The 14,539-nt window shown below is 36.9% G+C and overlaps 1 protein-coding gene across 2 annotated transcripts; it reads right to left on the bottom strand.

Annotated features, from left to right (window-relative positions):
• Positions 1 to 155: 155 nt before the first annotated feature.
• Positions 156 to 11,717, bottom strand: Vmn2r8 (vomeronasal 2, receptor 8). 2 transcript variants are annotated; one of them, NM_001104620.1, is made up of 6 exons: positions 11,515 to 11,717; positions 6,058 to 6,337; positions 4,653 to 5,459; positions 3,469 to 3,693; positions 2,209 to 2,332; positions 156 to 1,063 (listed from the first exon to the last, which is right to left on the bottom strand). In NM_001104620.1, exons 1-6 carry the CDS (start codon positions 11,715 to 11,717, stop codon positions 156 to 158), a joined length of 2,547 nt encoding a protein of 848 aa, NP_001098090.1. The 2 variants fall into 2 exon arrangements, with proteins under 2 accessions (NP_001098090.1, XP_017176546.1); XM_017321057.1 differs by lacking the exons at positions 2,209 to 2,332; positions 3,469 to 3,693 and having other exon boundaries at positions 1,043 to 1,063.
• Between the last annotated feature and the right edge of the window lie 2,822 nt (positions 11,718 to 14,539).

Genomic DNA, 14,539 nt, shown 5'->3' on the forward strand with positions numbered 1-14,539 from the left:
TTGCCTATATAATTGACATTATATTAGGCAGTGCTGTGCTGCCCTACATTATAAGTACTAACATGGTATTTCACTTAAAATTTTTGTATGATTTAGTAGTACTTTTGTTAAGACAAAGCAAAAGTATTATCTAACACTTTAAAATTACTGAAGATTCAAGAAGGCAATTTATCTTTGTACTTCTGCAGAAAATTTGAATCTAGTCTAACTAAGATAACACAACATTTTGGAAGAAAGATGCACCCTAGCAAGCCTGCACTAGAAGCCAAGATGGAGAAAACCTCCACAACCACCATGACCGTTCCCCTGGTGCTGTGGTAGACAGGGAGGAAGGTGATCCAGACACTGCAGAACACCAGCATGCTGAATGTTAGGAACTTGGCTTCATTGAATCTGTCAGGAAGGTTCCTAGCTAAGAAAGCCACTGTGAAGCTCCCCAGAGCCAAGGAGCCCAAGTATCCCAGAACAAAGTGGAAGGCAATGACTGAGCCTTTGTTACAAATAATGATGGTCTTTCCATATTCAGATTGTGTTTCTCTGTCAATAAAGGGAGGAGATGTTACTAACCAGATTCCACAGAGAAATAGTTGGATTAAGGTACAAATGGGAATGACCAAGTTAGGTGCCCCTGATGCCAGCATCCCTCTCATCCTTCTCCCTGGAGTAGTGAGCTTGAAAGCCATGAGCACAGTTATTGTTTTAGCCAACACTGTAGAAATAGCCACTGTGAAAAATACTCCAAATGTGGTCTGCTGCAGGATACAGGTGGCCTGGTTGGGATGTCCAATGAAGAGCAATGAGCAGAGAAAACAGAAGACTAGAGAGATGAGCAGGATGTAGCTGAGAATGCGGTTATTGGCCTTCACAATGGGAGTATCCTTGTACTTCACAAAAGTGACTAGTACTAGAACTGTGAGGGCAGAGAGGAACAGGGCCATGCATCCTAGAGCCATCCCCCATGGATCTTCATAAGCTAGGAATGACACAGCTCTTTGAAGGCAGTGGGTTTTCTCTAAGTTGGCATATTTATCATCTGGACACCTCACACACTGTTCCATATCTGCTGGCAAAGAACAATAAACCCTCATAAGATATCCTAATTATGTTGTTAATATTTGTGTGTTTGTGTTATTCAGTGATTATATCCACAAATATGTTGGTGTTGGACATCTATTCCATTCCTTTTTGCTGTAAGGACAACTAACTTAAGATTTCTGTCTATTAATCTATGCTTTGTGATAGAACAAAACACCATCATAGGGAATGGAACAGCAAAATTTATTTATTAAACAAAAATAATGAAAAAATGATGAATATTAGTAAGTATAATCTCAGATTATTTAATTCCTCAAACCATAAATTCATTACTCATTGACAAGTGTAGTGTGGAGACATAATTTTGATGCCAGTTGATGAAATACATTATGTACTTTGTTTTCTTTGAGAGTTGTGTCCTTTGTCTGTATGTACACATACACACCAAAACATACAATTTCTCATGCAAATATTTACATAAAGGAATATTTTCATTCTTGAAGCTGTATGCCTCATAGGCCTATGCATGTCTCTCTTTTTGTGGGAAGATCTCTTTCTTCCCAAGTGCATATTCCAAACTGTATGGTATGAAGTTTATGGATATTCACATTTATTCCTCTTTCCTTAGCTAGGCTGTGATAGATGATAAACACTCTCCCATCTCTGTTGCAGCCTTGAAATCTTCACTCTTGTTCTAATTCTTTGACAGGAATTGCTTAATCTTTTAAGCCATCTAAGCTCTTAAAATATATTTCACTAAACAACTGTTACGTTGAGCATCGGTTCTTTGTCAGGGACTAATCTGGGTGATGGAGGGAAAGATTGTGGACTGATCATGTAGTCCAGTTTCTGTGTACAAAGAATCAAAGAAAAATAAATAAACGCATAAATTATGCATAAAATTTTTATTTAAAATTAGTTACACATGTATGTCCCCCTAAATTTTTTCTGTATAATATAAAATCAGTAACTATATTATTGTGAAAGAAGTGAGGTTTGTAGAAGATATTGCAAGTTATTTGCTGGGTATAAAAGAAGTATTTAACTGATTAAGTTCTGAAACACGGAAATTTTAGGTGTCTAGTTTCCATCTAGGCCATATCATATCATATTTCTAGTATGGAAAGAGAAGGCAGTTGAACATCAATATTTCTTCTGCATGCAAGCATGTACCTGTTTCATTGGAAACCTCATTTTCTGGGCACTGATCACAATCAAAGCAGCAGTCTGCTGTTTCATTCTGATGAATTTTCCTGAATCCAGCAGTACATGTCACACTACACAGGGAGGAGGGAACCTGAGGCAATACATAAATATTATATAATATGTGTGTGTGTATAGTTCATGTATACATTGTACTTATAATGACCCATAGATTGATAATGAGACCTTAACAGATATGGCTATAAATATTCCTCTGATGACCAGTATTACTTAACAATTTCTGGCACATTGTTTTTTGTATTACCCTGCAATGTACTGAATGTCATATAATATTTACTACTTTATGTAGTATTTTATATGTAACATTCAGGTTGTAGGAATTTAAAAATTTTCCTTCTAAAACTAATCAATCCAAAAGTAATGTTTATGTGGCATCACTTTCTCTCTCATGATTTGTAAAAATAAAAATAAAAAAGAACACACAGTTGTATATAGAGAGAAGTTAGGGTAAATCAAGAAAGAGATGTTTAATGAATATGAGCAAAATATGTTATATAAGATTCTCATAAAATTAATGAAGTTTTCATAACTTAAAAGAAAACCTGGAATCCCCTAATCCACCCCCATATTCCCCTGCTTCTATGAGGGAGCTACCCCAATCACCTGCCCACTCCCCCCCTAGTACCCTAGCATTCTGTTATGCTGGGCCATCAAGTCTCCACAGGAACAGGGTCTTCCCTCCCAGTGATGCCAGATAAGGCAACCCTCCACAGAGGAGTGTAAACTGGGAAGAAGGATAACATTTGAAATGTAAGTAAGTAAAATAGCTAATAAAAATATATAAATTAAAAAAGATAACTGAATCTGGAGAAAGATTTCTGTTAATTAATACATGCTATACTTAATTAGACTGTAAATATATTCACAATGAATCAGAAAATTTCATGTTTTATATATAATTACACACACACACACACACACACACACACACACACACACACACACCGAGCTATAAATTTAATAAATATATTCCTGTATTGTGGGTGAATAGGCATGTGGGTGCTATTGAACTTTGAATCCAGAGGTCTTTGATCTCTATAACCAGATTTACATGAAGCTGAGAGTTATCAAATTTTGGTGGTTATAACTGAGGATGGTCTTTTGCAAGAGTAGCAGTTGGCCTTAGCCACAGAGCTATTACTTCAGTGCTATTACTTCATAATTTAGAATTAGATATTCTGAAAAAAATCAAAATTGTGGTATACCCACTGATGTTCCTCCTGTGGCCCACTCCAAATCTTCAGATATATGAAGTTGTTGGCTCTGTGAAAAACAATGTAAATAGCTTCCTATTTTCACTTTTAATCCAAGGCCTTGTGGAAAATTCCAAATGATGAAAATGTCATAGTCTGCACACTGATTTTCCCTATGCTTCATGTTCACCAGTTCTCCAATAGGGTTAGTAAATATCCTGGATTTCAGCATGGAAGCCACCTAAGTGAGATGCATCATTAGACGTTTACACATGCACATCAATAAAGGGAATGGGAAATTGAGAATTTTCCATAATTTCTTAATGAATTTCAGAAAGACAGCTGTAGTAATGTAATTCCTTGTAGTAAAATATGATATACCTCATGAATAATTAAAAATTAATATACTTCATATTAACACTCAATGGTAAAATGTGCTAGAAAAATTATTACTAGATAACAAGTAACATAATCTGTGTGTGTGTGCATGTTCATCAAAAGTAGTTTTTTAAAAAATGAAGCCATGTATGTGCAAAGGAAGGGAAGTCTGAATGTCTGTAAGTTGTGAAAATAAAGAATGGCTGTGGGTCTTTCATGTACATACTGCATACATATATGTGATATGCCTAAACTGAATAAAATGTGCAGTCCTAATCATTTATGGTTTTGTAAATATTTGTTAATTTAAATTTAACATCAGTTCATGTACCAATTCTTTTTTTTTTCCTGAGGAGGGTTTCTCTGTGTAGCCCTTGTTGTTCTGCAACTCACACGTTAGGCCACGCTGGCCTCGAACTCAGAAATTTGCCTTCAGCCTCCCAAGTGCTAGGATTAAAGGCATGTGGCACCACTGCCCAGTCCATGTACTAATTCTTGAGAAATTATTCTTAGAAAAATATCCTACTTTAGTCACTTTAGGATTTTATGATAAAACTCTTCGCTCCCATTTTAAAATTTGATGAAGTGTTGAGACACGTTTTCAAAAAATTCACTGATATTATATAAAAATGTATTGTCTCCTATCAAATGTGATCCTTGTGTATGGTATTTATCCAAGTTAAAGATTCATTATTGAGATTTGCAGTGTAGAAATCTTTCCGCTGAGAGAATAATTTCTAACAAATGTGCAGTTATTTCTCTGGGTCCGTTTAAAAGATCCCATTGATATATCTAAGCATAATGAAATGTAAGAAAATTTACCTGCTGACAGTCAGTGAATATTCCTTTGGGTACTTCTGTTTGCTGAGATTCTACTTGTAGAAGAATGAGTTCATGGTAGGTGTGGGCCACAGCATACACAGCATTATACAAATTGTAGCCTTCTTCACTCAGGACCATGTCAAAATTGTGCAGTGCTGTCCATTCCAATGTGTTGTTGAATGTAAGATGATCCATTTTGCTAAAGCTGTTCATTGAGGTTGAACAATTAAAGTAATTCCACCCCACTATAGACTGAGAAATGTTTACTGGGTATTTGTCAGTGTTCATTGTTTTCATAAAATTCTTAAATTTAGCAATCTCACTGTGGTGGTGTTCAAAAGTAACAGTCCCATGGAAGAAATCAAGGCTAAAATCATTTTTATTTGTGATAACGTCCCATTGTGATGTTGTGATCCAGATTCTCCTTACACCTAAATCTTCCCACCTTCTAAAGCTGACTTCTAGGGTAGAGTTCATTTCACCATAAATGATAACAACCTTTGCTGTTGATTCCATAATTTGTTTGTCATATATCGTAGCCCTTGTCATGTATATCTGCATGTTTTCTGGGATCATATTAACAAAAGCTAAACAGATTCCATGTCTTTGCATTTCTTCTCTCAAGTCTGATAGAAACTGAATACCCTGGTCATCATCTGAAATGACCAGTCCTATCCACATCCATCTAAAATGATGCATCAAGGAGACCATGGCATGGGACAAGTATGTGTCTTTGGTGGCTACCTGATGGACAAAGGGAAACTGGTCATGGTCCCTCAGGTCAGGATTAAATGGTCCAAAGAAAACCTACAGGATGTAGAAGAGAGGATGAAACACCCACATGAGGGATATGATTGTTAGAGTGTTTTGACTCATACACACATAATGTTATTCACTTTTCAGAACTCCCATTAAAGATCTTAAGATTATACTATAAATATCATGTATTATTCCTATTAGAGTCTAGAGTATCCCTGAGAAGTCTGAATGTTGTGGAATAGAAAACAGTTTTGCCTTTTTTCGCAGTACATCTATAATCTGATTATGTAACTCTTTATTATATATATATATATGTGTGTGTGTGTGTGTGTGTGTGTGTGTGTGTGCGCATTCATAAATGCATGCTGTCTAAGTTTTCTTTCAGGCACGTGTAAATGGAATTTAAAAGTTGCTCACTTGGGCTGGAGAGATGGCTCAGTGGTTAAGAGCACTGACTGCTATTTCAGAGGTCCTAAGTTCAATTCCCAGGGCCCACACAGTGGCTCACAACCATCTGTAATGGGATCTGATGCACCCTTCTAGTCTTTTTGAAGGTAGAGACAATGTACTCACACACATTAAATAAATAAATCTTTAAAAAAAAGTTTTTTTTTTAAAAAACTTATCCAGTGTCACAAATTCTTACCTTTGGTGTCCTAGACTGAATTGACATTTTTAACGATGTTTTCCATGATGGTCCTGTAAGGTCTATGTAACAGGCTGGTGATAAACAGTCATAATTAATAAATTTCACATTAATATTTTCTTGTGAATAATTTTTATGTAGAACTGACCATTCATCTCCACACTGACCACTAAGAAGCCAGACTATCAAAGACATGTTGGGTAAAAGATCAGGATTCTTGTTGATTTCATCAGTAGCAAAAAACAATACCAGAAAATACTCATATCTTCTTGCAGGTATTCTAAAACAAGGCATAATGATGATTAAGGGAGATGTTTGAAATAAAAATTTCAATTGTAGTGAAGTTTGTAATATAAGAGATGTTAGATTTCTGTCTAAATGTATTGGAATAAGCATCATAAATTAGAGAACTTCAGAGTTGAATACAATTTAAGAATTTGTAGACATAGGCACTATGATATGATAATTTTGGTATTTGTGAAAATCGATATTGTTTTATCTCTGAATGCTGACCTTGATCTAGATTTCAGTCCTATTGATGAGACCATTATAAAATAATTTTGGAGTTGTAATTCCACAGGTACATAAAAAAGCATTACTTAAACCACATGTGATGCACATAATACATTCTCCTTAAATTTTTTTATTTAAATGCCTTTTATACTAAGGAGAGCCAGAGTACTGCCATGTGAGCAGTGTGTATTGCCAAGGTCAGAAAGTAGTAGCCAAGACCATGAGAGCAGTGTGTGTAGCCAAGGCCTTGAGGGAAGGCAGTGTTTTCAGCCAAGAGGAACTCTTATCTATGTTTCCTCTGTACAGGAATTTTCTCAAGAAGAGGTTTGTTTGTTGAAGTGCTTATAAGTTGGAGCTGCAGAAATAAACGTTGAGCCTTGATCAGAACACTGTCTTTGCTCCATGCTTCTCTTTCCCCCAACTCTTTTCTTTTCCAGCCCTCCTTTTCAGGTGAGCTCTGCTCAGCTGTAAGCCGCTGGGTAGAGGTGGCACCCAAACAGGCACTCCTCCTGAACATGGAGGACTTGCTGAGAAAAGCTGCTTTTATTTTGAGCATCCAAGGAACAAATTGAAAGTAAAAGGCAATTCAGAGTACAGGTAAGTAATTAATTATATGTGCTAATCGATGGGCTATTAAGAACTGTACTCCAAGGAAACAATTGGGCTTGATGGTGCTTATCCAAAGCCACTCACCTAGGATAGTAGCAGCCAATAGGTACAGGGCAGTACAAAGAAAGGGTTCATTTGCAGCCTGAAAGAGCTGCTTCAAGCAAGAGGAGCAGGGTTTAAAAAACAGACATTGGAAAAAATTTTAGTCCAGGTGGACTCATGCTGTCCATAGTTCCCAGAAGAAGAGAATTTAGATAAGGATACCTGGGAGAAAGTTGGAGAAGTCCTAAGGACCACCTAGGCAAATCCCATTACCCTTTGCCTCTGTACGCTTATAAAAGATGCCATTGACGACAATAAGGACAGGGAAAGTTCACAAGCACTGGCCTTTACCCAAGAACAGTTGGTGGAACTTAGTGAAAGAATTAATTAGACAAGCTGAGGAGGAATTGGGGAAGTTAAAAAAGCAGGGCGCTGGGGAGCAACCATAGGTAGCTGCCACTGTGCCTCCTCTCCCTTCTCTAGGAAGAAGGAGAGGAAGCCTTAGACCTTAAACAGGAGAGAAAGAATGGGTTTCAGAAAAGCAGCAGTCCCTCCTTTCTGGGACGCTTTAGCAAAAGAGAAGGAAAATGAACATAAGCTATTTCAGAGCTCCTGGGGTCAGGAGGAAGTCAGGAGACATCCCGCTTCCTCTCTGGCTCCTACTGGAGAAATCCTTAGTTCTGGTTCTGGTTCTCTTAGGTAGGATATCCCTTTGGTGGCACATTTAGTTCTCTTCCCTCACCATTTTGTCCTTAATATGCCAATATGTCCATGTCTGTCACTTTGTGTTTTAATTTTTTTGCTTGCTTGTTTCTCTGTTTCATGTTGAAAGGAAAAATGGTTAAAACTTTATCTGCTGGCTGTCTACCCCTTGATTTAGTTTTAAATTGTTAAAAAAAAGCAGTCTCACTTTGCACAACAAAAACAGATAAGTTACCCCGCACCTGTAGTTGGGAATCAGGCACAGCTAAAGAAGCCCTGCTATGGGCTGATTGCCTGCACTAGTTGCTCTGAAGGGGGCTAGAAGCTCTTCAGCCTTTATGGTAAGAAAGCCTTTGGCTGATTTTCCTAGAAAAATCTCTGTGATTGTGTTTATTGGGTTTAGGAGGTGACAAGGTGATCCTCTGTTGAAATTACAGGTAGAAAAATAAGAAATGTTTATCTAGTCTAAATATATAGGTGTAGCCACTTTATTTTTTTCTTCCTGACTGGTTTTAAAAATATAAACATGTTCTGCATGTCTTGGTTATAAAATATTGGCTTATAAGTTATTGGGTATGATTAAAAGTTTCTAACATGGCGGTTTCTCAGAAAATTGGACATAGTACTACCGGAGGACCCCGCAATACCTCTCCTGGGCATATATCCAGAAGATGTCCCAACCAGTAAGAAGAACACATGCTCCACTATGTTCCTAGCAGCCTTATTTATAATAGCCAGAAGCTGGAAAGAACCCAGATGCCCCTCAACAGAGGAATGGATACAGAAAATGTGGTACATGTACACAATGGAATACTACTCAGCTATTAAAAAATGAATTTATGAAATTCCTAGGCAAATGGATTGACCTGGAGGGTATCATCCTGAGTGAAGTAACCCAATCACAAAGGAACTCGCACAATATGTACTCACTGATAAGTGGATATTAGCCCAGAAACTTAGGATACCCAAGATATAAGATACAACTTGCCAAATGCATGAAATTCAAGAAGAACGAAGACCAAAGTGTGGACACTTTACCCTTTCTTAGAAATGGGAACAAAACACCCATAGAAGGAGTTACAGAGACAAAATTTGGAGCTGTGACAAAAGGATGGACCATCTAGTGATTGCCATATGCAGGGATCCATCCCATAATCAGCTTCCAAATGCTGACACCATTGCACACACTAGCAAGATTTTGCTGAAAGGACCCAGATATAGCTCTCTTGTGAGACTATGCCGGGACCTAGCAAACACAGAAGTGGATGATCACAGTCAGCTATTGGATGGGTCACACGGCCCCTAATGGAGGAGCTAGAGAAATTACCCAAGGAGCTAAAGGGAACTGCAACCCTATAGGTGGAACAACAATATGAACTAACCAGTACCCGGGATCTCTTTTCTTTAGCTGCTTATGTATCAAAAGATGGCCTAGTCGGTCATCACTGCAAAGAGAGGCCCACTGGACTTGCAAACTTTATATGCCCCAGTACAGGAGAACGCCAGGGCCAAAAAGGGGCAGTGGGTGGGTAGGGGATTGGGGGGGGGGTGGGTATGGGGCACCTTTGGGATAGCATTGAAAATGTAAACGAGGAAAATACCTAATTAAAAAAAATCTAAGCCTAAAAAAAAAAAGTTAAAAAAAAAAGTTTCTAACACTGGTAACAGAAAGTTAGTTTAAAACGGGTAACTCAAGGTTGGAGTCATTCTAAACAACAACTCGTGTTGGGATAATAGTTTATGTAATTCTTATCCTAGAAACTAGGGTTATAAAAGATAGGATTTAAAACAATGTCTCTTTAATGAAGTCTTAAAATCTGCACCATTATATATTCATACATAAGATGTATTTTGTTTAAATTTATTTATCCATTTCAAAATATACAAAATGATACAATATACCATATAATCAGAATATTATCTTTTTGGCTCTTTTACACATCATTTTAATGTTACCTTTTAGTGTGTTGTTACTATGTCAATTTCATAAAAATGGTTTCAAATTTCTCTTAACATTTCAGTCTTCCTAATTCTTTGAGATCCTTTAAGTGATGTCTGAGTACAATATCTTCTCTCCATACGAAATGTGCTCATCTGCCCCAGCACAGTTGGCACTTTACCTGTTACTATTAGCAGTTACCTCTCATTAGGAGTAAAAATACCCAATGTGCTCATTTGTATTTTTCATTTGAGAGTTTGGAGCTAAGGTTTTCTTTCTAAATCTGAAACATGTATTGAAACAGTTCACATATTTGTAATTATAAACTTTATTATGGCTTATAAAAGGCTCACCAATGAGAATTTCCACTATTTTTCAATGAGGTGTGGGATAATACAGGATACATCAGAAATGAAATTCCCACTGATCTAACACAGAAGTATCATAATGTGAAGCCACCATCACTATCCAAGTGTACACAGTTTACTGTGCCTAACAATTGGAAAATGTATTCTTTAAATCCCAAAGACCTGAAAACTGAATGAGAGATGGAATGAGAGTGAGAGACAGAAAAGCACAGGAAACTTTGATTCATGAAAAAAGGAAGTCCCAGGCACATTGACTAATTCAAATGTGCGTGATTTCAACACTCCTTCCCTCATGATCTGCAGTCACCAATGATGACATCTCTCACTTGGGATCTCAGAACTAAGGAGCCACCTCGAGAACAGCTTCTCATCCACAGGAAGTCCATTTGTTCTCCTAGATTTTCTCTCATGGTATTTCAATATTTATTCAATAATTAATAGAAATATTGACCACCTATGGCTAATAATAGAAATAGAAATAATAATAATAGAAGTAATAATAAATAATATAATAGAAATAATAATAGAAACATTGACCATAATAAACCTAACATGTGACTGGTCATTTGTACAATTGGACAAAAAGGTTATTCTGGTAACAGAATATGAAGCCTGGCAGTTTTTTTCTACACTCAGTGTCAACTCCAAAATGGCAGGAGGGGCAGGGCTCATTTAAACACCATTTTAAAAAGCAAAGTATATGTATATCCACAAATATATATATGTATATATATGTACACACACACACACATATATATATACATACATGTGTACAATATAATGTTATACATGTAATCAGCTATAGTAGACCCCCCCACACACAAATACTGCAATGTATGAATTTATGCCCTACCACTTTGGAGGCCAAAATTAGGTACCCTTTTCATGACAGCATTTAGATGCATGTTCATACTGGAATCGTTGGCAGACAATAGAATACAGGCAGTGATGCAGTCTCTTTATTTATAGCTTTTGCCAAAGGTGTGAATTGTGAATTCAAGGCAGATGAAGAGACAGCTTTCACCATATGATATCCACAAATACTCAACAGTTAGACTCCAGTCTCTCTCATTGTCTGGCATTGTGAACTGGAATCCATTGTAGTAAAGCTAAACTAAACTGTGACACATTTTAAAGTATTAAAGTAGTGATTGATATTATAATTAATTTTCAGTGGTTAATAAAGTACACGAGGAAGAACAGGACAGAACCTCACAGTTGTTGTACACAGCTAAATATTTATAATACATAACATTGAAATAGGAACTAAAGTTAATGACTTACCTAAAATCAACAATATTATAAAAATTGAATTCAGTACTTTCATAGTCTGTCCAAAGGAGAAAATTACAGTCACTTCTCAAATCTCCATCATTTTCTTCATTATTCTTTATCCTCCAAAAGCAAATGGGATCAGTTACATGGCATAAGATGAGAGAAAACTTCAGGAGCAAAAAGGAAATAGTGAAAGTACGCAGCTTCTTCATGTCTGCTAGGATCTAAGATGGAGTAGTTGTGAAATCCGTTTCTTCTGCAGACAAACATCACACACACACACATATACCTGTGTGTCTCTTTTAAGGCTACTGCTCTCTGGAGATCCACTTAGTCATATTCAACAGTTCCTTTCCATTCATTCTATGTCATCGGGAAAATTCTGGCCTCAAGCTCTACATCTGAGATCTGAAAACTTTTGATCAAAACTTTTTTGAAAACATGTTGTGAAGATCATGTTTTCCATCCTCAGGTGCCATGATTTCATTCATATCCATGACATAATTCTTCCCAGGGATAATCTTCCCCTGGACAGCTTGGACCAAACCATGTCAACAGCCATATGTATAAACACAATGGATTTTATCAGAGCTTCCACAGTAAGACAAGAGTTGAGAAGATCATAAATGTTCCATATTATTCAGACTTTGAGTTGAATCATGGGACATCATGTCTTCCATTGTCTAGTGTAGGGAAGGGCAGTCTGACATACAGCATTGAGCCAGGAGTGAGCATTCTTTCTCTTGTTCATATAGTATTGTATGCTAGTCATATTTATAAAATCTCCTTAAACTTCCTGTGATTCTAGTCATCCGGAGAAAATGTCATTATGCTAAATCCAAAAATGCCTGGAATTGTAGAGATTCAACACCCATCCTGTCCAATATCAGTACTTGTGCAGACATTCACTCAGTTACTATGCTGATCTCTTACCTGTAATCAGTTCCTGGCACTCAGTGCCATTTGATGAAACATTTCTTTAGTTGATGTTTGTTCTTACTTCATTAATATGATTGAGAACAATTTTGTGCATTTACTCAAAGGAATGAAATAATTTAAATGTCATTTAGGAGAGAGAATTTTATTGCTAATGATAGTATATACCTTACATTTTTTTTATTCATGTCTAGTTGGTATTTGTTTTGAAATAGTTCTGTCTTGGATTACATTGTAAGAACACAGATGTATGTCTGTTATATTAATTTTTGTAACTTGGTTAGATTACAGTGGGTGACACAGATGGAGTATTGGATTTGGTTTGTATTTTTTGAACTACCTTGTATTTTTGCCCATACTATCCACACTGAATTAACTGGAGTCTTTAACTCCATTGTTTGAATGATTGTTATGTCACTAGCTTATAATAAAATCTTGCTATGGAGTGTATTGTACTCTCTTAGTTACTGTGAATAAGAATTTGTTTCATACTTTGGTTGAATTATGATTTTGTCAGTTTAAATAATTTTCAGTAGTTTTGCAGACCTATGGATTAAGTAAGTTGAGTGTCTTCTTGAGATAGGCTCTACTTTTTGCATACTTGGTGGTAACACGCACCTCCATCTGATTTATGGCTCCTGAAACATACAGAACTGGAGGTCTGGAAACAGACATCCTAAGGATACCCATCAGATTTCCTGGATTGCTGAGTCACGGAACAGTAAGAGGATGTACACCTGAGACTCAAGGCTAGGGGGCAGGGGTGAATATTCTCCTGACCTTGGTGGAAAGAGTAGAGACTTTTAAGTCGAGAAGAAATGTCTTATGTACATTTTAGCAAATTGTTTCTGTTAGCTGTGTCTTTGTTTACCAAGATTCTGTGAAGTATGTAAAGCCTAAGAGAATTAAACTCGAGGAAGCCACAGTATTGACTGGAAAACCCTCTCTGATTTCTAACAGTGTTTCTGAGTTTTCCTTTCTATCTTTCTTATAGTCATTCTAATTGCCCCTTAGAGAACTGCTTGACTTAGTACCAACAGGGCCAGTATATATCATACATTTTTAGCATGTACAGAGTGAAATGTAAGTTTTGACTACAGGAAATGAGGTCATCACTGATGACATTAAAGTGACAGCAAGGCTGGGCAGTGGTGGCACATGCCTTTAATCCCAGCACTTTGGAGGCAGAGGCAGGTGGATTTCTTAGTTTGAGGCCAGCCTGGTCTACAGAGTGAGTTCCAGGACAGCCAGGGCTACACAGAGAAACCCTGTTTTGAAAAACAAAACAAAACAAAACAAAACAAAACAAACAAGACAAAAACAAACAAAAAACAAAACAAAAAACCCCACAAAAAACCAAAACCAAACCAAAACCAAAAATAGAGTGATAAGAAAGCATGATATAAAGGCCCATCACACAGAGACAATGCTGTCAATATCTCTTTCCAAATAAATTTGATACATTCACAGTATAAACAAGACAGTTACAAATAATTAGGGGATGAAATGAATGGCATTGTGGAAGAAGGCTGCTTAGGACTGCATACTGTTCTATAGGGACATTTTTTTTTAGCTGTTTTTTTTTTTATTAGATATTTTCTTTTTCCTTTTTTTTTGCTTTAATTTTTTTAAATTTATTTTTTATTAGGTATTTCCTTTATATACATTTCAAATGCTATCCCGAAAGTTCTCTATACCCTCCCCCAGCCATGCTCCCCTACCCACTCTCACTTCTTGGCCCTGGCATTCCCCTGTACTGGGGCATATAAAGTTTGCAATACAAAGTGGCCTCTCTTCCCAATGATGGCTGATAGCAATCCTGTGCTACATATGCAGCTAGAGACACGAGCTCTGGGGGTACTGGTTAGTTCATATTGTTGTTCCACCTATAGGGTTACAGACTCCTTCAGCTCCTTGGATGCTCTTTCTAGCTTCTCCATTGGGGGCCCTGTGTTCCATCTTATAGATGACTGTGAGCATCCACTTCTGTATTTGCCAGGCACTGGCATAGCCTCATATGAGACAGCTATACCAGGGTTCCTTCAGCAATATCTTGCTGGAATATGCAATAGTGTCTGAGTTTGGTGGCTGATTATGG

The sequence above is a fragment of the Mus musculus genome, chromosome 5 (assembly GCF_000001635.26).
Source record: "Mus musculus strain C57BL/6J chromosome 5, GRCm38.p6 C57BL/6J".
In the NCBI taxonomy this organism is placed as follows: domain Eukaryota; kingdom Metazoa; phylum Chordata; class Mammalia; order Rodentia; family Muridae; genus Mus; species Mus musculus.

Coding starts and splice junctions, on each gene's coding strand:
- Vmn2r8 (NM_001104620.1), bottom strand. CDS start 11,717: ATGAAGAAGCTGCGTACTTTCACTATTTCCTTTTTGCTCCTGAAGTTT. Junction 3,694..4,652: donor TATTCACTGACTGTCAGCAG/GTAAATTTTCTT, acceptor CATCTCACTTAG/GTGGCTTCCATGCTGAAATC. Junction 2,333..3,468: donor GGGCCACAGGAGGAACATCA/GTGGGTATACCA, acceptor GTATTGCCTCAG/GTTCCCTCCTCCCTGTGTAG.